The 26167-nt window shown below is 46.5% G+C and overlaps 1 protein-coding gene across 3 annotated transcripts in view; it reads left to right on the top strand.

The window, feature by feature from the left end:
• The window catches only part of homer2 (homer scaffold protein 2), a 112433-nt gene that overhangs the window by 21907 nt on the left and 64359 nt on the right, over window positions 1–26167 (top strand). For 2 of the 3 annotated variants that reach the window (XM_055900172.1, XM_055900171.1), the window contains exon 2: window positions 22869–23031. In XM_055900172.1, coding sequence (XP_055756147.1) covers window positions 22869–23031 — 163 coding nt within the window. The remainder of the gene's footprint in view (window positions 1–22868; window positions 23032–26167) is intronic. The other variant, XM_055900174.1, reaches the window with a different exon arrangement.

Below are 26167 nucleotides of genomic sequence, written 5' to 3' on the forward strand. Positions count from 1 at the left end.
TTCTCCTCTCCTCCCTTCTCTCCTCTTGTCTTCCATTGACAACAAGTGATGCAGTAAGTAAACATCAAATCACTAAAACATGAACCCTGTGATCTCTAGCTGACTCATCTCACCAGGGACTTACTGAGTCAAGATGCTGCCATTCTTACAGCTTTGGAACAGATAGAAATGTCATCTGTAGAGATGGCAGATTGTCTATTCTATATGACAACATAATCATGTCTGTTCTATACAATACATTTCTATCTGAATCTACGCATCCCAAAATGACACCTTATTCCCTAATATAGTGCACTTCTTTTAACCAGGGCCCATAGAGCTCTTGTTGTAAATAGTGCACTATGTAAGGAATAGGGATTAATTTGGGACTCAAACCTACCCTCTGACCCCATGACATCATTAGTGAAACAGAGCAGTTGTTTGGATTAACACACAGGTGGTGGTATCACTGTTATCCCACTGAGCTGGGATCTGCTGCCTGGCTACAAACCAACTGTCAGACTACACACACACACAGACACACACACACACACACACAAGCTGCTCATTCAGGCGGCAGTAACAGACCAGAAAGACTTCCCTCATCTGTCTGACGATCTCTATTCATTTCACTAATGATCATTAATTTCAATTATTGATTTGAATTAACAGAGAGCTATAATTCTTTGTTCACTGTTCCTCGGTCCCAGACGAGAAATTACACAGCTGTGTCAAAGTCAATGTGTTCCAAAAAGCAGAAGGATCTTTCAGATAGTCAGGTGGTGTTTGGTGAAGAGTTAAACATGATTACTGTTGAAAAATGAATGTGTTCCAAAAACCAGGAAATGTTTTTTGTGTGTGTTTTGTCCAAATATATGCAGTGAGTGACTCAGATCTGTTGTTCACAGCCTCGTACCTCTCTTCAGTGAGTGACCCAGACCTGTTGTTCACAGCCTCGTACCTCTCTTCAGTGAGTGACCCAGATCTGTTGTTCACAGCCTCGTACCTCTCTTCAGTGAGTGACCCAGACCTGTTGTTCACAGCCTCGTACCTCTCTTCAGTGAGTGACCCAGATCTGTTGTTCACAGCCTCGTACCTCTCTTCAGTGAGTGACCCAGATCTGTTGTTCACAGCCTCGTACCTCTCTTCAGTGAGTGACCCAGATCTGTTGTTCACAGCCTCGTACCTCTCTTCAGTTAGTGACCCAGATCTGTTGTTCACAGCCTCGTACCTCTCTTCAGTGAGTGACCCAGACCTGTTGTTCACAGCCTCGTACCTCTCTTCAGTTAGTGACCCAGATCTGTTGTTCACAGCCTCGTACCTCTCTCTTCAGTTAGTGACCCAGATCTGTTGTTCACAGCCTCGTACCTCTCTTCAGTGAGTGACCCAGATCTGTTGTTCACAGCCTCGTACCTCTCTTCAGTGAGTGACCCAGATCTGTTGTTCACAGCCTCGTACCTCTCTTCAGTTAGTGACCCAGACCTGTTGTTCACAGCCTCGTACCTCTCTTCAGTGAGTGACCCAGATCTGTTGTTCACAGCCTCGTACCTCTCTTCAGTGAGTGACCCAGATCTGTTGTTCACAGCCTCGTACCTCTCTTCAGTGAGTGACCCAGATCTCTGTTGGTCACAGCCTCGTACCTCTCTTCAGTGAGTGACCCAGATCTGTTGTTCACAGCCTCGTACCTCTCTTCAGTGAGTGACCCAGACCTGTTGTTCACAGCCTCGTACCTCTCTTCAGTGAGTGACCCAGACCTGTTGTTCACAGCCTCGTACCTCTCTTCAGTGAGTGACCCAGATCTGTTGTTCACAGCCTCGTAACTCTCTCTTTCTCTCTTCCGGGATATTGGGGATAAAACAGCCCTTTGTTCATTCATCCTTTAGAGGTGCTACACATACAGAAGTCAGTTCCACTGTTCTTATCAGTACAGCCAGAAGAGAAATGAGAGAAGGATGGGAAGAGGGTCAGGGGAGAAGTAAAGAAGTGAGGGATGGGAGGGGGAGAGGAAGGGTGAGAGGGGTGAAGGGAGAAGTAAAGAAGTAAGGGATGGGAAGGGGGTGAGGGGAAGGGAGAGAGGGGTGAGGGGAAGGGAGAGAGGGGTGAGGGGAAGGGAGAGAGGGGTGAAGTACAGTACATACACTTTCAGTTCACATTAGCGACTGGAATGTTTACGAGCTGAGAGAGGGTTCGGTTGACGTTCTTTAGTTTCAGCTCAAAAATGTCACAGTAGCCAATAGCCAGGAGGCAAAGCACTGCAAACTATTCTACTGACTAGCTAGCTACTAGCTAACGCTAAGCAAGCAACTCTTCATGCCCCTACAATATAACTCCTAATTATTACAACTAAACCATATTACAGTATTAATTATTACAACCAAACCATATTACAGTATTAATTATTACCACCAAACCATATTACAGTATTAATTATTACCACCAAACCATATTACAGTATTAATTATTACAACCAAACCATATTACAGTATTAATTATTACAACCAAACCATATTACAGTATTAATTATTACCACCAAACCATATTACAGTATTAATTATTACCACCAAACCATATTACAGTATTAATTATTACAACCAAACCATATTACATTGTTGAATAGCGCAACAATTCACAAACATGTGCAGACAATTTAAAAGGCTTTATTTTCAAATCTTTTATCTTAAATCCAAAAGCACAAGTAATGTTAGCCTCCTGAAAATTCATGCTTATCCCTCTAATACGAATACAAAGTACAGCAGGCCTACCTTACAACATTACAACAAACCATGCTTCATTTTGATCAATATCATGCTAATCATTAGGCTACGTGTGCTAATCATTAGGCTACGTGTGCTAATCATTAGGCTACATGTGCTAATCATTAGGCTACGTGTGCTAATCATTAGGCTACGTGTGCTAATCATTAGGCTACGTGTGCTAAAAGCTAATTGTGACTGAAAACGTGGGTATAATTCACCGGGGAGCTGTTTTTATATGGAAGCTCATTCCCGCCACCCCAAAAATAAAATACACATAGATCATATATAGGTTCTGTTTCTTCATTTGTAGCGATGTGAGGGGATTTTCATCTCTCCACGTTGCAGAGATCAGCACAACAGGGCTGCCAGCAAACTGGGGGCATGTTGGCATTTGCCCCCAGCACTTTGGATTTGGTTTAATAACAAATATTGAGACACGTTGAAAAGAGGGACAAAGTACTACTGTTTAGACTGATTGGCCTCATGATTTGTTTGACTGGGTTTTAATCCTCCCTAGAGCCAGGAGTTTTTCCAGGAGTTTTTCCAGGAGTTTTTCCAGGAGTAAAAAAAACAAAAACAAACATATGGTCTGGTTTCTATACATCTGGTCCCATCATATCACGTATAAAACCCCTTTTACAGCTGATTTTATTTGGTTAGGGTAGCCTACCAGACCAGGAAAAACTCTGGTCCCCTGGAAAACAATCCCCCCCATCACTCTGGGACCTGTGGTGCCACCTCTGAAATCACCACACACTGTTACAAATGACAAAACATATTCTATTTGTATCATCTATTATCTAAAATGTTTTACTTACATAGTTTGACTTTAGCATATCAAACATTTTTTGCGATTAGTATCGACATTTTCTTTTAAATGGTGGCGGGAAAGGGCTTCCATAGTTTTACGTGGCTCAGTGTAGCCGGCAGGCGGCAGCTAGGCCAGAATGTAACAGGCTGTTGGTGCAATTTCAGGTAAGAACTCAATAAAACAAGTCTAAAATATTAGGAAAATGTCCACGTCAGCTATTTAAAAAAACAAAAATCATTGCTCTGCGATTAGCATTTATACTGTAGGAGTGTTGGGCTGAACGATTCTGTTTACACCGTGCTGCTTAGAGGGGGGCAGCTGTCAGGGGGAGTGTCATGCATCACCTCCATAGTTAGCACTCGAGACGTGATCATTTCTTTTGCAAGTTTACACAACAGTATTGTCCCTGGAGAACCTCCCAAAATGTCCCTGTGCTATCGTCAATGTGAAAAGGAACGAGGAGAGCTCAGCTTTCTCCCACCGGCAGCAGGTTTGTCACTTCATCAGCCACGGTCACTAGAGCACTGAACATATCCCAGTACAAATATATCCTGTTTGTTAAAGCGCTCCGGACTGATTTGGTGATCTTTTGAACCGTAGTTAAAGTGGATGGAGCGTAGGCTGGGTGTCAGCCTGTCTCTGGAGCGTAGGCTGGGTGCCAGCCTGTCTCTGGAGCGTAGGCTGGGTGCCAGCCTGTCTCTGGAGCGTAGGCTGGGTGCCAGCCTGTCTCTGGAGCGTAGGCTGGGTGCCAGCCTGTCTCTGGAGCGTAGGCTGGGTGCCAGCCTGTCTCTGGAGCGTAGGCTGGGTGCCAGCCTGTCTCTGGAGCGTAGGCTGGGTGCCAGCCTGTCTCTGGAGCGTAGGCTGGGTGCCAGCCTGTCTCTGGAGCGTAGGCTGGGTGCCAGCCTGTCTCTGGAGCGTAGGCTGGGGTGCCAGCCTGTCTCTGGAGCGTAGGCTGGGGTGCCAGCCTGTCTCTGGAGCGTAGGCTGGGGTGCCAGCCTGTCTCTGGAGCGTAGGCTGGGGTGCCAGCCTGTCTCTGGAGCGTAGGCTGGGGTGCCAGCCTGTCTCTGGAGCGTAGGCTGGGGTGCCAGCCTGTCTCTGGAGCGTAGGCTGGGGTGCCAGCCTGTCTCTGGAGCGTAGGCTGGGGTGCCAGCCTGTCTCTGGAGCGTAGGCTGGGGTGCCAGCCTGTCTCTGGAGCGTAGGCTGGGGTGCCAGCCTGTCTCTGGAGCGTAGGCTGGGGTGCCAGCCTGTCTCTGGAGCGTAGGCTGGGGTGCCAGCCTGTCTCTGGAGCGTAGGCTGGGGTGCCAGCCTGTCTCTGGAGCGTAGGCTGGGGTGCCAGCCTGTCTCTGGAGCGTAGGCTGGGGTGCCAGCCTGTCTCTGGAGCGTAGGCTGGGGTGCCAGCCTGTCTCTGGAGCGTAGGCTGGGGTGCCAGCCTGTCTCTGGAGCGTAGGCTGGGGTGCCAGCCTGTCTCTGGAGCGTAGGCTGGGGTGCCAGCCTGTCTCTGGAGCGTAGGCTGGGGTGCCAGCCTGTCTCTGGAGCGTAGGCTGGGGTGCCAGCCTGTCTCTGGAGCGTAGGCTGGGGTGCCAGCCTGTCTCTGGAGCGTAGGCTGGGGTGCCAGCCTGTCTCTGGAGCGTAGGCTGGGGTGCCAGCCTGTCTCTGGAGCGTAGGCTGGGGTGCCAGCCTGTCTCTGCCCAGGACAACTTGTCCATGACTTGAGAAACAGCAGTGTCAACAATCTCTCCTCTCGTCTGGTCCTGAACCCCAGCTGTTGCTGTTGTCTCAATGAAGCTTTATTACACGGTGAGGGGATGTTTCTTCAGCTTGTACATCCAGCTCCAGGCTTGTGGCATTTTTGAATGTGTGTAGTTACTCCCTCTCTCTTTCTCTGACTTCAGAGTGAGAGCAGCTGAAATCAAGTGTGTGTGTGTGTGTCTGATGACAGTACAGTGTTTAGTCCAACAGAGAACTTCCTGTACAGAACAAGGTCTCAAAGTAGTGGCTGCAGGTCAGGAGACAACCTCTGTTTGGGGAGGCACTGCGTTTGGGGAGGTTACGGCACTGCGTCTGGGGAGGTTACGGCACTGCGTCTGGGGAGGTTACGGCACTGCGTCTGGGGAGGTTACGGCACTGCGTCTGGGGAGGTTACGGCACTGCGTCTGGGGAGGTTACGGCACTGCGTCTGGGGAGGTTACGGCACTGCGTCTGGGGAGGTTACGGCACTGCGTCTGGGGAGGTTACGGCACTGCGTCTGAGGAGGTTACGGCACTGCGTCTGGGGAGGTTACGGCACTGCGTCTGGGGAGGTGACGGCACTGCGTCTGGGGAGGTGACGGCACTGCGTCTGGGGAGGTGACGGCACTGCGTCTGGGGAGGTGACGGCACTGCGTCTGGGGAGGTGACGGCACTGCGTCTGGGGAGGTGACGGCACTGCGTCTGGGGAGGTGACATTTTTGAAAGTGAAATATTCCTTGATTTAAAAAAAAGAGACGAGCAGATAATAAACAAGTCACGCTTATAGGAACACTTCTCTATACTCCATTAATTACAGCTCAGTGCTGGTTGTAGGGCGAGTGGAAGTAGGGAGTATGGCTATAAAAGTGTTGACGGTACTGATCGTGACAGCTGAATAACAATTGAATCATGATCTTACTCATAAAAACAGCCGCTCTTTGCTGTGTTCGTTGAGTCTCTCTCGTCGTGGTTTTAAAAGTGTTTAACTCTCACAGTATTATCAACCTTGCTGTGTTCGTTGAGTCTCTCTCGTCGTGGTTTTAAGTGTTTAACTCTCACAGTATTATCAACTTTGCTGTGCGTTTGCTGTGCGTTCGAGGTCTCTTCTTACAGTCTGTGGCTTGAGGGAACTGTGCAGACACGGGTATCGGAGCTATCTAATTGGCCAGCGGTAGGTCTGTAGGTGCATTTGATTTGCTCTTTGGGTCTGCCGGCTAGGTAGAGTTCTACCTTCAGACACAGGAAATGGCTCAAAACGGGAACACTTTGCCTTCCCACCGCGAGGGCTGCTGAATCAAGTGCTGAACCAGAGGTTGTATGTTATCACTTTGCCTTCCCACCACGAGGGCTGCTGAATCAAGTGCTGAACCAGAGGTTGTAGGTTATGGCTGTGAGTTTGTGTAGGTTATAACTGAATGAGGCGATGTATGGATTGAAAAGCAGTACAAGTTTAGGAGCATAATGTTCAAAGAAGTGGAGAGGTTTTGCATAATTGGGGGTATTGCCTAAGACAAAGGGAGGAAATTAACCAAGCACAGAAACCTTCTTTAGAATTGAACAAGACAGACCTGTGTATGTGTGTGTGCAGTGTGTGTGTGTGTGTGTGCGTGCAGTGACTTCATATCTGGAACAGGTACAGCAACATTTCATAAATAGTTCCCTCTCGTCAGGTAACAGTTCATAAAGAGTTCCCTCTCGTCAGGCAACAGTTCATAAAGAGTTCCCTCTCGTCAGGTAACAGTTCATAAATAGTTCCCTCTCGTCAGGTAACAGTTCATCAATAGTTCCCTCTCGTCAGGTAACAGTTCATCAATAGTTCCCTCTCGTCAGGTAACAGTTCATCAATAGTTCCCTCTCGTCAGGTAACAGTTCATCAATAGTTCCCTCTCGTCAGGTAACAGTTCATAAATAGTTCCCTCTCGTCAGGCAACAGTTCATAAAGAGTTCCCTCTCGTCAGGTAACAGTTCATAAAGAGTTCCCTCTCGTCAGGTAACAGTTCATAAAGAGTTCCCTCTCGTCAGGTAACAGTTCATCAATAGTTCCCTCTCGTCAGGTAACAGTTCATCAATAGTTCCCTCTCGTCAGGTAACAGTTCGTAGAGAGTTCCCTCTCGTCAGGCAACAGTTCATAAATAGTTCCCTCTCGTCAGGCAACAGTTCATAAATAGTTCCCTCGCGTCAGGTAACAGTTCATAAATAGTTCCCTCGCGTCAGGTAACAGTTCATAAATAGTTCCCTCGCGTCAGGTAACAGTTCATAAATAGTTCCCTCGCGTCAGGTAACAGTTCATAAATAGTTCCCTCTCGTCAGGCAACAGTTCATAAATAGTTCCCTCGCGTCAGGTAACAGTTCATCAATAGTTCCCTCTCGTCAGGCAACAGTTCATCAATAGTTCCCTCTCGTCAGGCAACAGTTCATCAATAGTTCCCTCTCGTCAGGCAACAGTTCATCAATAGTTCCCTCTCGTCAGGCAACAGTTCATCAATAGTTCCCTCTCGTCAGGTATTTAAGGAATGTTCCAGGCTGCCTGTCAGGTCAGCCAGGTAAAGTTCTGATTCATCTGTTTTATGACTTCAGTGCAGGTGTTGTTGAACTGTTGACACATTGAACTGTGCCGCCAGCAGTCAGAGCTCACCTTTAAACTTACAGATTATATATTGCAACAGCAGCAACTAATTTACAGTGACAGTGTTCTCTCACCCAAAGGTAAAGCCTCACGTTTCATTGTTAAATGGGGTGTGAAATCTGATGGTGTTTGTTTAGGAATGCAACTGGAATGGTTCTGGAACCACTTTAGAATGGCTCAATGTTCTAATCTAGATTGTAGAATGTAGGTCAGGTTGTTCTCACACTGACACACTGCTAGACAGCAAAGAGACCTAAAACCACCAGCTAATAACCCTATTGACCTATCAATGGTCAATACAGGGATTGTATCTCTACAGGTATGTAATGTGCAGGGATTGTATCTGTACAGGTATGTAATGTGCAGGGATTGTATCTGTACAGGTATGTAATGTGCAGGGATTGTATCTCTACAGGTATGTAATGTGCAGGGATTGTATCTGTACAGGTATGTAATGTGCAGGGATTGTATCTGCTGTACAGGTATGTAATGTGCAGGGATTGTATCTGTACAGGTATGTAATGTGCAGGGATTGTATCTGTACAGGTATGTAATGTGCAGGGATTGTATCTGTACAGGTATGTAATGTGCAGGGATTGTATCTGCTGTACAGGTATGTAATGTGCAGGGATTGTATCTGTACAGGTATGTAATGTGCAGGGATTGTATCTCTACAGGTATGTAATGTGCAGGGATTGTATCTCTACAGGTATGTAATGTGCAGGGATTGTATCTGTACAGGTATGTAATGTGCAGGGATTGTATCTGCTGTACAGGTATGTAATGTGCAGGGATTGTATCTGTACAGGTATGTAATGTGCAGGGATTGTATCTGTACAGGTATGTAATGTGCAGGGATTGTATCTGCTGTACAGGTATGTAATGTGCAGGGATTGTATCTGTACAGGTATGTAATGTGCAGGGATTGTATCTGTACAGGTATGTAATGTGCAGGGATTGTATCTGCTGTACAGGTATGTAATGTGCAGGGATTGTATCTGTACAGGTATGTAATGTGCAGGGATTGTATCTGTACAGGTATGTAATGTGCAGGGATTGTATCTGTACAGGTATGTAATGTGCAGAGATTGTGTCTGCTGTACAGGTATGTAATGTGCAGGGATTGTATCTCTACAGGTATGTAATGTGCAGGGATTGTATCTCTACAGGTATGTAATGTGCAGGGATTGTATCTGTACAGGTATGTAATGTGCAGGGATTGTATCTGTACAGGTATGTAATGTGCAGAGATTGTATCTGTACAGGTATATAATGTGCAGGGATTGTATCTGCTGTACAGGTATGTAATGTACAGGGATTGTATCTGCTGTACAGGTATGTAATGTGCAGGGATTGTATCTGCTGTACAGGTATGTAATGTGCAGGGATTGTATCTGCTGTACAGGTATGTAATGTGCAGGGATTGTATCTGTACAGGTATGTAATGTGCAGGGATTGTATCTCTACAGGTATGTAATGTGCAGGGATTGTATCTCTACAGGTATGTAATGTGCAGGGATTGTATCTGTACAGGTATGTAATGTGCAGGGATTGTATCTGCTGTACAGGTATGTAATGTGCAGGGATTGTATCTGTACAGGTATGTAATGTGCAGGGATTGTATCTGTTGTACAGGTATGTAATGTGCAGGGATTGTATCTGTTGTACAGGTATGTAATGTGCAGGGATTGTATCTGTTGTACAGGTATGTAATGTGCAGGGATTGTATCTGCTGTACAGGTATGTAATGTGCAGGGATTGTATCTGCTGTACAGGTATGTAATGTGCAGGGATTGTATCTGTTGTACAGGTATGTAATGTGCAGGGATTGTATCTGCTGTACAGGTATGTAATGTGCAGGGATTGTATCTGCTGTACAGGTATGTAATGTGCAGGGATTGTATCTGTACAGGTATGTAATGTGCAGGGATTGTATCTGTACAGGTATGTAATGTGCAGGGATTGTATCTGCTGTACAGGTATGTAATGTGCAGGGATTGTATCTGTTGTACAGGTATGTAATGTGCAGGGATTGTATCTGTTGTACAGGTATATAATGTGCAGGGATTGTATCTGCTGTACAGGTATGTAATGTGCAGGGATTGTATCTGCTGTACAGGTATGTAATGTGCAGGGATTGTATCTGTTGTACAGGTATGTAATGTGCAGGGATTGTATCTGTTGTACAGGTATATAATGTGCAGGGATTGTATCTGCTGTACAGGTATGTAATGTGCAGGGATTGTATCTGCTGTACAGGTATGTAATGTGCAGGGATTGTATCTGCTGTACAGGTATGTAATGTGCAGGGATTGTATCTGCTGTACAGGTATGTAATGTGCAGGGATTGTATCTGCTGTACAGGTATGTAATGTGCAGGGATTGTATCTGTTGTACAGGTATGTAATGTGCAGGGATTGTATCTGTTGTACAGGTATGTAATGTGCAGGGATTGTATCTGTTGTACAGGTATGTAATGTGCAGGGATTGTATCTGTTGTACAGGTATGTAATGTGCAGGGATTGTATCTGCTGTACAGGTATGTAATGTGCAGGGATTGTATCTGCTGTACAGGTATGTAATGTGCAGGGATTGTATCTGTTGTACAGGTATGTAATGTGCAGGGATTGTATCTGCTGTACAGGTATGTAATGTGCAGGGATTGTATCTGTTGTACAGGTATGTAATGTGCAGGGATTGTATCTGCTGTACAGGTATGTAATGTGCAGGGATTGTATCTGTTGTACAGGTATGTAATGTGCAGGGATTGTATCTGCTGTACAGGTATGTAATGTGCAGGGATTGTATCTGCTGTACAGGTATGTAATGTGCAGGGATTGTATCTGTTGTACAGGTATGTAATGTGCAGGGATTGTATCTGCTGTACAGGTATGTAATGTGCAGGGATTGTATCTGCTGTACAGGTATGTAATGTGCAGGGATTGTATCTCTACAGGTATATAATTACACACTCACCTGTAAATGATTTAAATGCAGCTGCACAAGTTGGGGGGAGATAGAGATCAGAAAACACTCCAAAAGGCCTCCATGTGAAAGCCTCAGGTTTAGCTCCTCTTGTAATTGTTCTGCTCCAATATATTACACTGTGTTCTCTGCCCATCTGACTGATGTGGTGTGGATGTGTTGAGAGACTTATTTAGCTCCATGTCTGCTCTGTGTTTTTGCATGTTGTGGGCATGGATAACGTGTGTGTGTGTGTGTGTGTGTGTGTGTACAGAGGTAATATCTATTATAGCTGGCGCCAGACAGAGGTAATGTAAAAGGTCAGGTGTGTGTGTGTGTACACTATGTCCGGGTCCAGCCAGACTGAATGCTAAATCAAAGTGTATTGGTCGTGTACACTGTCTATCAGATGTTACAGCAGGTGCAGATAAATGCTTCTCGGGATAGAAACAGGGAGACTGCCAGCGCCATCTTGTTCAAAAGTCCAGGTCTTTCTGTGTCTGCCAGCTCCATCTTGTTCAAAAGGTCAGGTCTTTCTGTGTCTGCCAGCTCCATCTTGTTCAAAAGGTCAGGTCTTTGTGTGTCTGCCAGCTCCATCTTGTTCAAAAGGTCAGGTCTTTCTGTGTCTGCCAGCGCCATCTTGTTCAAAAGGTCAGGTCTTTCTGTGTCTGCCAGCGCCATCTTGTTCAAAAGGTCAGGTCTTTCTGTGTCTGCCAGCGCCATCTTGTTCAAAAGGTCAGGTCTTTCTGTGTCTGCCAGCGCCATCTTGTTCAAAAGGTCAGGTCTTTCTGTGTCTGCCAGCTCCATCTTGTTCAAAAGGTCAGGTCTTTCTGTGTCTGCCAGCGCCATCTTGTTCAAAAGGTCAGGTCTTTCTGTGTCTGCCAGTTCCATCTTGTTCAAAAGGTCAGGTCTTTCTGTGTCTGCCAGCGCCATCTTGTTCAAAAGGTCAGGTCTTTCTGTGTCTGCCAGCGCCATCTTGTTCAAAAGGTCTGTGCGCCCGCCCCTGTTGAAAACGGCACAACAGTGATCTGCATAAAGGTTTTTTTCCCAAGCAGATTACAGTTCAGATTAGGATTATGGGGACAGTGAATTTATTAGGAAGGCTTTCATTTCTTTGAGGACAATAATCCTGATGACATTATTAGCTCAATGGCCCATTGCTGTCTGTCCTAGCGTCCGTCCTAGCGGTCCGTCTGTCCAAGCGGTCCGTCTGTCCTAGAGGTCCGTCTGTCCTAGAGGTCCGTCTGTCCTAGAGGTCCGTCTGTCCTAGAGGTCCGTCTGTCCTAGCGGTCCGTCTGTCCTAGCGGTCCGTCTGTCCTAGCGGTCCGTCTGTCCTAGCGGTCTGTCCTATCGTCCGTCCTAGCGGTCTGTCCTATCGTCCGTCCTAGCGGTCTGTCCTATCGTCCGTCCTAGCGGTCCGTCTGTCCTATCGTCCGTCCTAGCGGTCCGTCTGTCCTATCGTCCGTCCTAGCGGTCCGTCTGTCCTATCGTCTGTCCTCGCGTCTGTCCTAGCGGTCCGTCTGTCCTAGCGTCTGTCCTAACGGTGCGTCTGTCCTAACGCCTGTCCTAGCGGTCCGTCTGTCCTAACGGGCCGTCTGTCCTAGCATCTGTCCTAGCGGTCCGTCTGTCCTAGCGGTCCGTCTGTCCTATCGTCCGTCCTAGCGGTCCGTCTGTCCTATCGTCCGTCCTAGCGGTCCGTCCTAGCGGTCCGTCTGTCCTATCGTCTGTCCTCGCGTCTGTCCTAGCGGTCCGTCTGTCCTAGCGTCTGTCCTAACGGTGCGTCTGTCCTAACGCCTGTCCTAGCGGTCCGTCTGTCCTAACGGGCCGTCTGTCCTAGCATCTGTCCTAGCGGTCCGTCTGTCCTAGCGGGCCGTCTGTCCTAGCGTCTGTCCTAGCGGGCCGTCTGTCCTAGCGTCTGTCCTAGCGGTCCGTCTGTCCTAGCGTCTGTCCTAGCGGTCCGTCTGTCCTAGCGTCTGTCCTAGCATCTGTCCTAGCGGTTCGTCTGTCCTCGCGCCTGTCCTAGCGGGCCGTCTGTCCTAGCGGGCCGTCTGTCCTAGCGGGCCGTCTGTCCTAGCGGTTCGTCTGTCCTAGCGTCTGTCCTAGCATCTGTCCTAGCGGTCCGTCTGTCCTCGCGTCTGTCCTAGCATCTGTCCTAGCGGGCCGTCTGTCCTAGCATCTGTCTTAGCGGTCCGTCTGTCCTAGCGTCTGTCCTAGCATCTGTCCTAGCGGTCCATCTGTCCTCGCGTCTGTCCTAGCATCTGTCCTAGCGGGCCGTCTGTCCTAGCATCTGTCCTAGCGGTCCGTCTGTCCTAGCATCTGTCTTAGCGGTCCGTCTGTCCTAGCATCTGTCTTAGCGGTCCGTCTGTCCTAGCATCTGTCTTAGCGGTCCGTCTGTCCTAGCATCTGTCTTAGCGGTCCGTCTGTCCTAGCATCTGTCTTAGCGGTCTGTCTGTCCTAGCGTCTGTCCTAGCATCTGTCCTAGCGGGCCGTCTGTCCTAGCGTCTGTCCTAGCATCTGTCCTAGCGGGCCGTCTGTCCTAGCGTCTGTCCTAGCATCTGTCCTAGTGGTCCGTCTGTCCTCGCGTCTGTCCTAGCATCTGTCCTAGCGGTCCGTCTGTCCTAGCATCTGTCTTAGCGGTCCGTCTGTCCTAGCATCTGTCCTAGCGGGCCGTCTGTCCTAGCATCTGTCTTAGCGGTCCGTCTGTCCTAGCATCTGTCCTAGCGGGCCGTCTTTCCTAGCATCTGTCCTAGCGGGCCGTCTGTCCTAGCATCTGTCTTAGCGGTCCGTCTGTCCTAGCATCTGTCTTAGCAGTCCGTCTGTCCTAGCATCTGTCCTAGCGGGCCGTCTGTCCTAGCATCTGTCTTAGCGGTCCGTCTGTTCTAGCGTCTGTCCTAGCGGTCCGTCTGTCCTAGCGTCTGTCCTAGCATCTGTCCTAGCGGTCCGTCTGTCCTCGCGTCTGTCCTAGCATCTGTCCTAGCGGGCCGTCTGTCCTCGCGTCTGTCCTAACGGTACGTCTGTCCTAGCGGTCCGTCTGTCCTAGAGTCTGTCCTAACGGTACGTCTGTCCTAACGGTACGTCTGTCCTAACGGTACGTCTGTCCTAGCGATCCGTCTGTCCTAGCATCTGTCCTAGCGGTTCGTCTGTCCTAGCGGTCTGACTGCAGTTGCTCTAGCACTTTGTGTATTCAACTTTAATGTTCTTTAGTACAAGAACTGGGGCGAGAGGAAGAGGGGGCGAGAGGAAGAGGAGGCGAGAGGAAGCGGGGTCGTAAGGAAAGAGGAGAGATTCAGTGAAAGCATTCATCCAGCCAACTGAACTACTATTCTCTGAACCGGCTGTTGACAGATTTAGTGTGAAGGGTGTGTGAGTACTGTAGTGTGTGAACGTGAGGAAGTGTGCGTGCTTGACAGATCTAACATGAGAGGTGTGTGTGCGGTGCATTTGTGAGTGTGTGTATGAACAGGAACTCTGTGTGTGTGTTTTAAGAGGAGGAGCATGGTTTCCACACTGATTTGTCAGACCAGATCATGAAAGTTTAATAAGATGTCTAATTCTGCTCTTTCATCTTACCTAAGAATGTTTTCACTGCTCAGCCCTCTGTTGTGAGCTACAGACACACACACACACACCCAGAACGCTGTGAGGAACACACACACACACACACACACACAGAACGCTGTGAGGAACAGACACACACACAGAACGCTGTGAGCTACAGACACACATAATCAGCACTGTACGCTAGAGCCATAGACAGAACACACACACACACACACACAGAACGTTCCATATCGCTGGGAGGCAGATCAAAGCCATGAGATATGACCTCAAATAACAGCAGCATTAGCTTCCTACTGTTACACATTATAACGAGCAGAAGAGTTCACTCCTACTGGCTTCTGGACATTCCCTGCTTGGATAAACACACACACACACACACACACACACCAGAGGAGGCTGGTGGGAGGAGCTATAGGAGGACGAGCTCATTATAATGGAGTAAATGGAACGGTATCAAACACATCTAACATATGGACTCTGTTCCATTCCAGCCATTACAATGAGCCCGTCCTCCTTTAACTAACACACACCACTGTACATGTCCCGCTAGGATACCTCCTAGTATAGGTCTTTGTCCTGCTAGGATACCTCCTAGTATAGGTCTATGTCCTGCTAGGATACCTCCTAGTATAGATATATGTCCTGCTAGGATACCTCCTAGTATAGATATATGTCCTGCTAGGATACCTCCTCGTATAGATCTATGTCCCGCTAGGATACCTCCTCGTATAGATCTATGTCCCGCTAGGATACCTCCTAGTATAGATCTATGTCCCGCTAGGATACCTCCTAGTATAGATCTATGTCCTGCTAGGATACCTCCTAGTATAGATCTATGTCCCGCTAGGATACCTCCTAGTATAGATCTATGTCCCGCTAGGATACCTCCTAGTATAGATCTATGTCCCGCTAGGATACCTCCTAGTATAGATCTATGTCCGGCTAGGATACCTCCTAGTATAGATCTATGTCCTGCTAGAATACCTCCTAGTATAGATCTATGTCCTGCTAGGATACCTCCTAGTATAGATCTATGTCCTGCTAGGATACCTCCTAGTATAGATCTATGTCCCGCTAGGATACCTCCTAGTATAGATCTATGTCCCGCTAGGATACCTCCTAGTATAGATCTATGTCCTGCTAGGATACCTCCTAGTATAGATCTATGTCCCGCTAGGATACCTCCTAGTATAGATCTTTGTCCTGCTAGGATACCTCCTAGTATAGATCTATGTCCCGCTAGGATACCTCCTAGTATAGGTCTATGTCCTGCTAGGATACCTCCTAGTATAGATCTATGTCCTGCTAGGATACCTCCTAGTATAGATCTATGTCCTGCTAGGATACCTCCTAGTATAGATCTATGTTCTGCTAGGATACCTCCTAGTATAGATCTATGTCCTGCTAGGATACCTCCTAGTATAGATCTATGTCCTGCTAGGATACCTCCTAGTATAGATCTATGTCCTGCTAGGATACCTCCTAGTATAGGTCTATGTCCCGCTAGGATACCTCCTAGTATAGATCTATGTCCTGCTAGGATACCTCCTAGTATAGATCTATGTCCCGCTAGGATACCTCCTAGTATAGATCTATGTCCCGCTAGGATACCTCCTAGTATAGGTCTATGTCCCGCTAGGATACATCCTAGTATAGATCTATGTCCTGCTAGGATACCTCCTAGTATAGATCTATGTCCTGCTAGGATACCTCCTAATATAGATCTATGTCCTGCTAGGATACTTTAGTAGGGATGGAATATGAAAACAATATATCTCTGCTGCCCTGTGGAGCGATGCCTATCGCCCTCTGGGTACTTATCAATAAAGCTGTACTGAAATAGAATGAAATAGTCCTCCGTGAAGGAAAGGGGTGTGTGTGTGTTTGTGTAGTGTGTGTGTGTGTGTGTAGTGTTTGTGTAGTGTGTTTGTGTAGTGTGTGTGTGTGCGCTCTCTTCCACACGGAGTCCTACAGGTTCCACACACACAAAACCACACTACAATCACATACTGCGTTTTACATTGGTTTGATTTCCTGGTTTCAATTTGAATAAATCAAGTATGTAAATATAACCACAGAGAGTGTGGTAGCAGGAAGGGATGGAACGGTTGTATTGTGGCAGGACCAGGTGAGGATAGACAGACTGACTCTGCACTGTGTTTTACATTGGTTGTATTGTGGCAGTACCAGGTGAGGATAGACAGACTGACTCTGCACTGTGTTTTACATTGGTTGTATTGTGGCAGGACCAGGTGAGGACAGACAGACTGACTCTGCACTGTGTTTTACATTGGTTGTATTGTGGCAGGACCAGGTGAGGACAGACAGACTGACTCTGCACTGTGTTTTACATTGGTTGTATTGTGGCAGGACCAGGTGAGGACAGACAGACTGACTCTGCACTGTGTTTTACATTGGTTGTATTGTGGCAGGACCAGGTGAGGACAGACAGACTGACTGACTCTGCACTGTGTTTTACATTGGTTGTATTGTGGCAGGACCAGGTGAGGACAGACAGACTGACTCTGCACTGTGTTTTACATTGGTTGTATTGTGGCAGGACCAGGTGAGGACAGACAGACTGACTCTGCACTGTGTTTTACATTGGTTGTATTGTGGCAGGACCAGGTGAGGACAGACAGACTGACTGACTCTGCACTGCGTGTTCAGCCTGTGTGTTTACTGAACACTGACTGTCTACTGGGAGATGGGAGCGTGGCCCCACCCACACACATCTTGCTTGCTTTCTGCATGTGTGTCAACCCCCCCCCCCCCCCCCAACACGTACAGAGCCCCCTGAGAATAGGACAGGAGGAGAGAAGAAGAGAAAAGACTGGTCTGTCTGCCAGGAGGTAGATCCTATTGGGTGTCTCTAGCTCACTCTGACAGACAGGACATGACTCATATCTGTTTCAATGATATTGCCACTTTACTGCCACTTTGTCCTTCATAACACCTAGTGATAACCAAGCCTGTAGTCCTTTATAAAACCTAGTGATAACCAAGCCTGTAGTCCTTTATAACACCTAGTGATAACCAAGCCTGTAGTCCTTTATAACACCTAGTGATAACCAAGCCTGTAGTCCTTTATAACACCTAGTGATAACCAAGACTGTGGTCCTCTATAACACCTAGTGATAACCAAGCCTGTAGTCCTCTATAACACCTAGTGATAACCAAGCCTGTAGTCCTCTATAACACCTAGTGATAACCAAGCCTGTAGTCCTTTATAACACCCAGTGATAACCAAGCCTGTAGTCCTTTATAACACCTAGTGATAACCAAGCCTGTAGTCCTTTATAACACCTAGTGATAACCAAGCCTGTACTCCTTTATAAAACCCAGTGATAACCAAGCCTGTAGTCCTTTATAACACCTAGTGATAACCAAGCCTGTAGTCCTTTATAACACCTAGTGATAACCAAGCCTGTAGTCCTTTATAACACCTAGTGATAACCAAGCCTGTAGTCCTTTATAACACCCAGTGATAACCAAGCCTGTAGTCCTCTATAACACCTAGTGATAACCAAGCCTGTAGTCCTCTATAACACCTAGTGATAACCAAGCCTGTAGTCCTTTATAACACCCAGTGATAACCAAGCCTGTAGTCCTCTATAACACCTAGTGATAACCAAGCCTGTAGTCCTTTATAACACCTAGTGATAACCAAGCCTGTGGACTCCTATGGTACTAAGAGGGCATTTTAAAAGTGTGTGTGATTGTCCAGAACAGAGGTTGAGTTAATGAAGTCTTGGGAATGACGACTGTGTTACTCTGGGAATGACGACTGTGTTACTCTGGGAATGACGACTGTGTTACTCTGGGAATGACGACTGCGTTACTCTGGGAATGACGACGGCGTTACTCTGGGAATGACGACTGTGTTACTCTGGGAATGACGACTGCGTTACTCTGGGAATGACGACTGTGTTACTCTGGGAATGACGACTGTGTTACTCTGGGAATGACGACTGTGTTACTCTGGGAATGACGACTGCGTTACTCTGGGAATGACGACGGCGTTACTCTGGGAATGACGACTGTGTTACTCTGGGAATGACGACTGTGTTACTCTGGGAATGACGACGGCGTTACTCTGGGAATGACGACTGTGTTACTCTGGGAATGACGACGGCGTTACTCTGGGAATGACGACTGTGTTACTCTGGGAATGACGACTGTGTTACTCTGGGAATGACGACGGCGTTACTCTGGGAATGACGACGGCGTTACTCTGGGAATGACGACTGCGTTACTCTGGGAATGACGACGGCGTTACTCTGGGAATGACGGCTGTGTTACTCTGGCAAGCCACATTTTGAACAGACGGTCGATCTAAGAGGACATTTTAAACGTGTGTCGCTGTGATTGTCCCTCCCTTTAGTCATTGTTCAAATGGTTCCTGAATAACAGAGAGGTTGCTAGTTAATTTGTCCTAATGGCAAGTAGTGATGCTGGGAGAGATACCTGTAGCTGTATCCTTCAAATGGCATTATAATTCAATCTGGGTCATCTAGATACTATTTAATACCCATTTTCCCATTGATTTGAAAAGTCTACCGATGTAGAAAAGTCATTTTTTCCCCCACTCTGTTAGGCAGTGGAATATGTAGCCTTTGACATGTAAACCGTACATCCTTCTTGCCTACGTCCTTGTTGCCTACGTCCTTGTTGCCTACGTCCTTGTTGCCTATGTCCTTGTTGCCTATGTCCTTGTTGCCTACGTCCTTGTTGCCTACGTCCTTGATGATGTCCAAAATGCAAGAAGCCCAGTTGATAATCTTCCTAACAGATGTACACCAGATGACAACAGTACACACACAGGGAACAGGGGACTGCAGAGGTTTAAACTGTCCTAATTATTGATGGGGGGGGGTGTAAGTTGATAGACATATCGTAATATTTTTCGATAATATTATATCGATATTTGACTCAAAATATGGATTTGTGAAAAACAAAGTGTTTATGTACATACAGTACCAGTCAAAAGTTTGGACACTCCATTTCATTCAAGAGTTTTTCTTTATTTTTACTATTTTCTACATTGTAGCATAGTAGTGAAGATGTCAAAACTATGAATAAAAAAATATGGTGTCATGTAGTAACCAAAATAGTGTTAAACAAATCAAATATATATTTTAGATTCTTCAATGTAGCCACCCTTTGCGTTGATGACAGTTTTGCACAGTCTTGGCTATTCTCTCAGAAGTGGAACTCTGTGTCAAGGTACGACGAGTTGTGTGTTATTTTATGCACAATTCGTGTCCGCCTCCTTAGTCATCTTTCATCAATAACCCGTTTTCGACCACTGGCCTGCCGTTCGCTGGATGTGCTTTGGGTGGGGGAGCATTATTTATATATATATATATATTTGAGATATACTGTGCCTTCCGAAAGTATTCAGACCCCTTGACTTTTTCCACATTTTGTTACGTTACAGCCTTATTCTAAAATGGATTAAAACAAATTCCTCAGCAACTACACATAATATCCCATAATGACAAAGCAAAAACAGGTTTTCCCATTTTTTATTTATTTTTATTTTTATTTTTATTTTGCATATTTTAAATATTTTTTAAGCAGAGTTACCTTATTTTCATTAGTATTCAGACCCTTTGCTATGAGACTTGAAATTGAGCTCTGGTGCATCCTGTTTCGATTGATCATCCTTGATGTTTCTACAACTTGATTGGAGTCCTGTGGTAAATTCAATTGATTGGACATGATTTGGAGAGGCACACACCTGCCTATATAAGGTTCCACAGTTGACAGTGTATGTCTGAGCAAAAACCAACCCATGAGGTTGAAGGAATAGTCCATAGAGCTAGGATTGTGTCGAGGCACAGATTTGGGGAAGGGTACCAAAAAATGTCTGCAGGATTGACGGTCCCCAAGAACACAGTGGCCTCGATCATTCTTAAATGGAAGATGTTTGGAACCACCAAGACTCTTCCTAGAGCTGGCCGTCCGGCCAAACTGAGCAATCGGGGGAGAAGGGCCTTGGTCAGGGAGGTGACCAAGAACCTGATGGTCTCTAGAGTTCCTCTGTGGAGATGGGAGAACCTTCCAGAAGAACAATCTCTGCAGCACTCCACCAGTCAGGCCTTTATGGTAGAGTAGCCAGACGGAAGCCATTCCCCAGTAAAACGGCACATGACAGCCCGCTTGGAGTTTGCCAAAAGGCACCTAAAGGACTCAGACCATGAGAAACACGATTCTCTGGTCTGATGAAACCAAGATTGAACTATTTAGCCTGAATACCAAGCGTCACATCTGGAGGAAACCTGGCATCATCCCTACGGTGAAGCATGGTGGTGACAGCATCATGCTATGGGGATGTTTTTCAGCAGCAGGGACTGGGAGACTAGTCAGGAACGAGGGGAAAGATGAACGGAGCAAAGTACAGAGAGATCCTTGATGACAACGTGCTCCAGAGCACTAAGGACTTCAGACTGAGGCAAAGGTTCACCTTCCATTTTAGAATAAGGCTGTAATGTAACAAAATGTGTGAAAAGTAAAGGGGTCTGAATACTTTCCGAAGGCATTGTGTGTGTGTGTTGTATTTTTAGTAGGTAGCGTTAGCTAGCTCTTCTAGTCTGACCCTGCACCAACACACAGGTATTTTTAGTAGGTAGCGTTAGCTAGCTCTAATAGTCTGACCCTGCACCAAAAGACAGGTATTTTTAGTAGGTAGCGTTAGCTAGCTCTAATAGTCTGACCCTGCACCAAAACACAGGTATTTTTAGTAGGTAGCGTTAGCTAGCTCTAATAGTCTGACCCTGCACCAAAACACAGGGATTTTTAGTAGGTAGCGTTAGCTAGCTCTATTAGCCTGACCCTGCACCAAAACACAGGTATTTTTAGTAGGTAGCGTTAGCTAGCTCTAATAGTCTGACCCTGCACCAAAACACAGGTATTTTTAGTAGGCAGCGTTAGCTAGCTCTAATAGTCTGACCCTGCACCAAAACACAGGTATTTTTAGTAGGTAGCGTTAGCTAGCTCTAATAGTCTGACCCTGCACCAAAACACAGGTATTTTTAGTAGGTAGCGTTAGCTAGCTCTACTAGCCTGACCCTGCACCAAAACACAGGTATTTTTAGTAGGTAGCGTTAGCTAGCTCTACTAGCCTGACCCTGCACCAAAACACAGGTATTTTTAGTAGGTAGCGTTAGCTAGCTCTAATAGTCTGAACCTAACATCAAAACACAGGGATTTTTAGTAGGTAGCGTTAGCTAGCTCTACTAGTCTGACCCTGCACCAAAACACATGTATTTTTCATTCTATATCTTGTTCTCCATCTTTAAATAGTGAGCCAATGTGTTTTCAACACTTTTATTTCCCCGACTTATCAACATTAGTTTTCTCATGTCTCTCTGGTCTCTCTACAGCAGATATATAGTGAGCAATATGTTTGGAACATAGAATCACAATAGAATCTTGGTTGAGAATTGTGAGAATCGTACCTAAAGTATGGTGATGATATGGAATCGTGATGTTCTGGGTAATTACCAGCCCTAGTCTTATTGCAGCCATGTATTAAAACAGCTTACCAGGAGGACTCTGATACCCTGTGAGCACCTGAGACTGTGTGTGTGGTGGTGTTTCTTCTCCCTATAACATGATAGGGCTAGTGTAGTACCTGTGTGTTTTCCTTCCCTCCTGTGAGAGGCTTGAGCTGATGAAGTGCTAATGGCTGCGGGTTGCCAGGTGACACCAGGGTTAGTGTTACATTAACACCTGCTCTCCACTGGGAGAGAAACTGAGGATCTGGCATCCCAGGTGACTGCAGCAGGCAAAACTACTGACCTGGATCTCTCCCAGTACTCAACTCACACCACACAACCTGACCAGCTGTCGTCTAGTTCTTAATGTGTTTTTGACTCCTGTTGCTCTCAGTATTTGCCCTCTAATGCATGTGCTCTTAGACTGACCAATAGAATACATAGGAGTTTCTAACACCCCAAACCATTTAATTACTAGAGCTTCCAACCCAAACTAGAGGTCTACTAATCTTCTCCTTCTTATCCCTCTACCCCCCCTCTCTCTCTCTCCTCCTCCTCTTTCCTTCTCTCCTCCTCCTCTTTCCTTCTCTCCTCCTCCTTTTTCCTTCTCTCCTCCTCCTCTTTCCTTCTCTCCTCCTCCTCTTTCCCTCTCTCTCCTCCTCCTCTTTCCCTCTCTCCTCCCCCCTCTCTCTCCTCCTCCTCCTCCTCTTTCCCTCTCTCCTCCTCCTCCTCTTTCCCTCTCTCTCTCCTCCTCCTCTTTCCCTCTCTCTCTCCTCCTCCTCTTTCCCTCTCTCTCTCCTCCTCCTCTTTCCCTCTCTCTCTCCTCCTCCTCTTTCCCTCTCTCTCTCCTCCTCCTCTTTCCCTCTCTCTCTCCTCCTCCTCTTCTTTTCCTCTTTCCTTCTCTCTCCTCCCCCCTCTCCGTCTCCTCCTCGTCTCGTGCAGGGAGCAGCCAATCTTCACCACCAGGGCCCATGTGTTCCAGATTGACCCGACCACCAAGAAGAACTGGGTCCCAGCCAGTAAACAGGCAGTCACCGTGTCCTACTTCTACGACTCCACACGCAACAGCTACCGCATCATCAGTGTAGATGGATCCAAGGTAGGGGTGAGTGAGTGTATTAGGGTTGGGAGGACGTGTTCGGGTGGTGGGGAGTCTGGATGTCTCTGTCTGGATGTCTCTGTCTGGATGTCTCTGTCTGGATGTCTCTGTCTGGATGTCTCTGTCTGGATGTCTCTGTCTGGATGTCTCTGTCTGGATGTCTCTGTCTGGATGTCTCTGTCTGGATGTCTCTGTCTGGATGTCTCTGTCTGGATGTCTCTGTCTGGATGTCTCTGTCTGGATGTCTCTGTCTGGATGTCTCTGTCTGGATGTCTCTGTCTGGATGTCTCTGTCTGGATGTCTCTGTCTGTCTGGACGGATGTCTCTGTCTGTCTGGACGGATGTCTCTGTCTGTCTGGACGGATGTCTCTGTCTGTCTGGACGGATGTCTCTGTCTGTCTGGACGGATGTCTCTGTCTGTCTGGACGGATGTCTGGATGGCTGTCCATGTCACGCGGAACAGGGTTGGACCGCTGGCCGTGTCACGCGGAACAGGGTTGGACCGCTGTCCATGTCACGCGGAACAGGGTTGGACCGCTGGCCGTGTCACGCGGAACAGGGTTGGACCGCTGGCCGTGTCACGCGGTACAGGGTTGGACCGCTGGCCGTGTCACGCGGAACAGGGTTGGACCGCTGGCCGTGTCACGCGGAACAGGGTTGGACCGCTGGCCGTGTCACGCGGAACAGGGTTGGACCGCTGGCCGTGTCACGCGGAACAGGGTTGGACCGCTGGTGAAATGACTGTAACAAATGTTTATCTCTTTCCTCTCAACTAGGGTTGTCCCCGACAACAACAACAAACTATCTTAGGCAACCATATATAGAGACATCCTCTGTGTTTTAATCAAATCAACTATATGCACTGAGCTTGTCTGATGCTTTAAGCGAACTGTTTGATGAAATAATTTAAGACACACAAATGAGTAGAGGGAGTCCGACCGCAGTTGATTTGATTGTGCTCAGGCTTGCTGTGTTAATCAGATTTTCTTTAACAGCGAGTGACTGTGTGACGAGCACTCGTTGTTTCTCCTCCCTGCTGCATCGACCACAGAGAACTTCAAGTGTTTATCACGCTGTCCATGTTGCCATTTCTGACTGAAAAGTTCTGTCACTGAAATCCCTCCTTTTGTTTAGGGGAAACATTCCCTCAACCCTTGCTCTCTCTACGTGACACATGTATGCATCACATGCACGTGACCAATAGGACCTGACCTGTAGCGTAGCATAATCACATCAATAAATTGGTTATAACAAACTCTGGACACGTGACGGCAAAATGGATGCAGAGGACGTGACAAATTAACTGGAAACGGGGTAATGTTTACTGGTGGCTCAGGAGCTGTAGGGGAAGTCAGATGTGAGGAATAAATGTGACTAGTTGTGGAAAATACTGGAGGTCAAGAAAAATTAGGTAAGGAGCCAGCGATGCGTGGATGTTATGTGCCAAACAGGTGCTGTTAGATTACAATATATTTTTTCTGACCGTGTGGAACAATGTAAACAGCACCAAATAAATGATAACCATACCAGAGTATACCATACTATACCATACCAGAGTATACCATACCAGAGTATACCATACCATACCAGAGTACCAGAGTATACCATACCAGAGCATACCATACCAGAGCATACCATACCAGTGTATACCATACCTTACCAGTGTATACCATACCTTACCAGCGTATACCATACCGTACCAGAGTATACCATACCAGAGTATACCATACCAGAGTATACCATACCAGAGTATACCATACCAGAGTATACCATGCCAGAGTATACCATACCATACCATACCAGAGTATACCATACCATACCATACCATACCATACCAGAGTATACCATACCAGAGTATACCATACCAGAGTATACCATACCAGAGTATACCATGCCAGAGTATACCATACCATACCATACCAGAGTATACCATACCATACCATACCATACCATACCATACCAGAGTATACCATACCAGAGTATACCATACCAGAGTATACCATACCAGAGTATACCATACCAGAGTATACCATGTCAGAGTATACCAGACCATACCATGCCAGAGTATACCATACCATACCATGCCAGAGTATACCATACCATACCATACCAGAGTATACCATACCAGAGTATACCATACCCGAGTATACCATACCAGAGTATACCATACCATACCAGCGTATACCATACCATACCAGAATATACCATGCCAGAGTATACCATACCAGAGTATACCATACCAGAGTATACCATACCATATTAAACCAGAGTATACCATACCATATTAAACCAGAGTATACCATACCATATTAAACCAGAGTATACCATACCATATTAAACCAGAGTATACCATACCATATTAAACCAGAGTATACCATACCATATTAAACCAGAGTATACCATACCATATTAAACCAGAGTATACCATACCATATTAAACCAGAGTATACCATACCATATTAAACCAGAGTATACCATACCATATTAAACCAGAGTATACCATACCATATTAAACCAGAGTATACCATACCAGAGTATACCATACCAGAGTATACCATACCATATTAAACCAGAGTATACCATACCAGAGTATACCATACCAGAGTATACCATACCATATTAAACCAGAGTATACCATACCATACCAGAGTATACCATACCAGAGTATACCATACCAGAGTATACCATATTAAACCAGAGTATACCATACCATACCATACCAGAGTATACCATACCAGAGTATACCATACCAGGGTATACCATACCAGGGTATACCATACCAGAGTATACCATACCAGAGTATATCATACCAGAGTATACCATACCATACCAGAGGATACCATACTAGAGTATACTATACCATACCATACCATAGTATACCATACCAGAGTATACCATACCATAGTATACCATCAAGAGTATACCATACCATACCAGAGTATACCATACCATACCAGAGTATACCATACCATACCAGAGTATACCATACCAGAGTATACCATACCATACCATACCAGAGTATACCATACCGTACCATACCAGAGTAGACAATACCATACCATACCATACCAGAGTATACCATACCAGGGTATACCATACCATACCAGAGTATACCATACCATACCAGAGTATACCATACCAT

Source organism: Salvelinus fontinalis, chromosome 35 (genome assembly GCF_029448725.1).
Source record: "Salvelinus fontinalis isolate EN_2023a chromosome 35, ASM2944872v1, whole genome shotgun sequence".
Taxonomy (NCBI): domain Eukaryota; kingdom Metazoa; phylum Chordata; class Actinopteri; order Salmoniformes; family Salmonidae; genus Salvelinus; species Salvelinus fontinalis.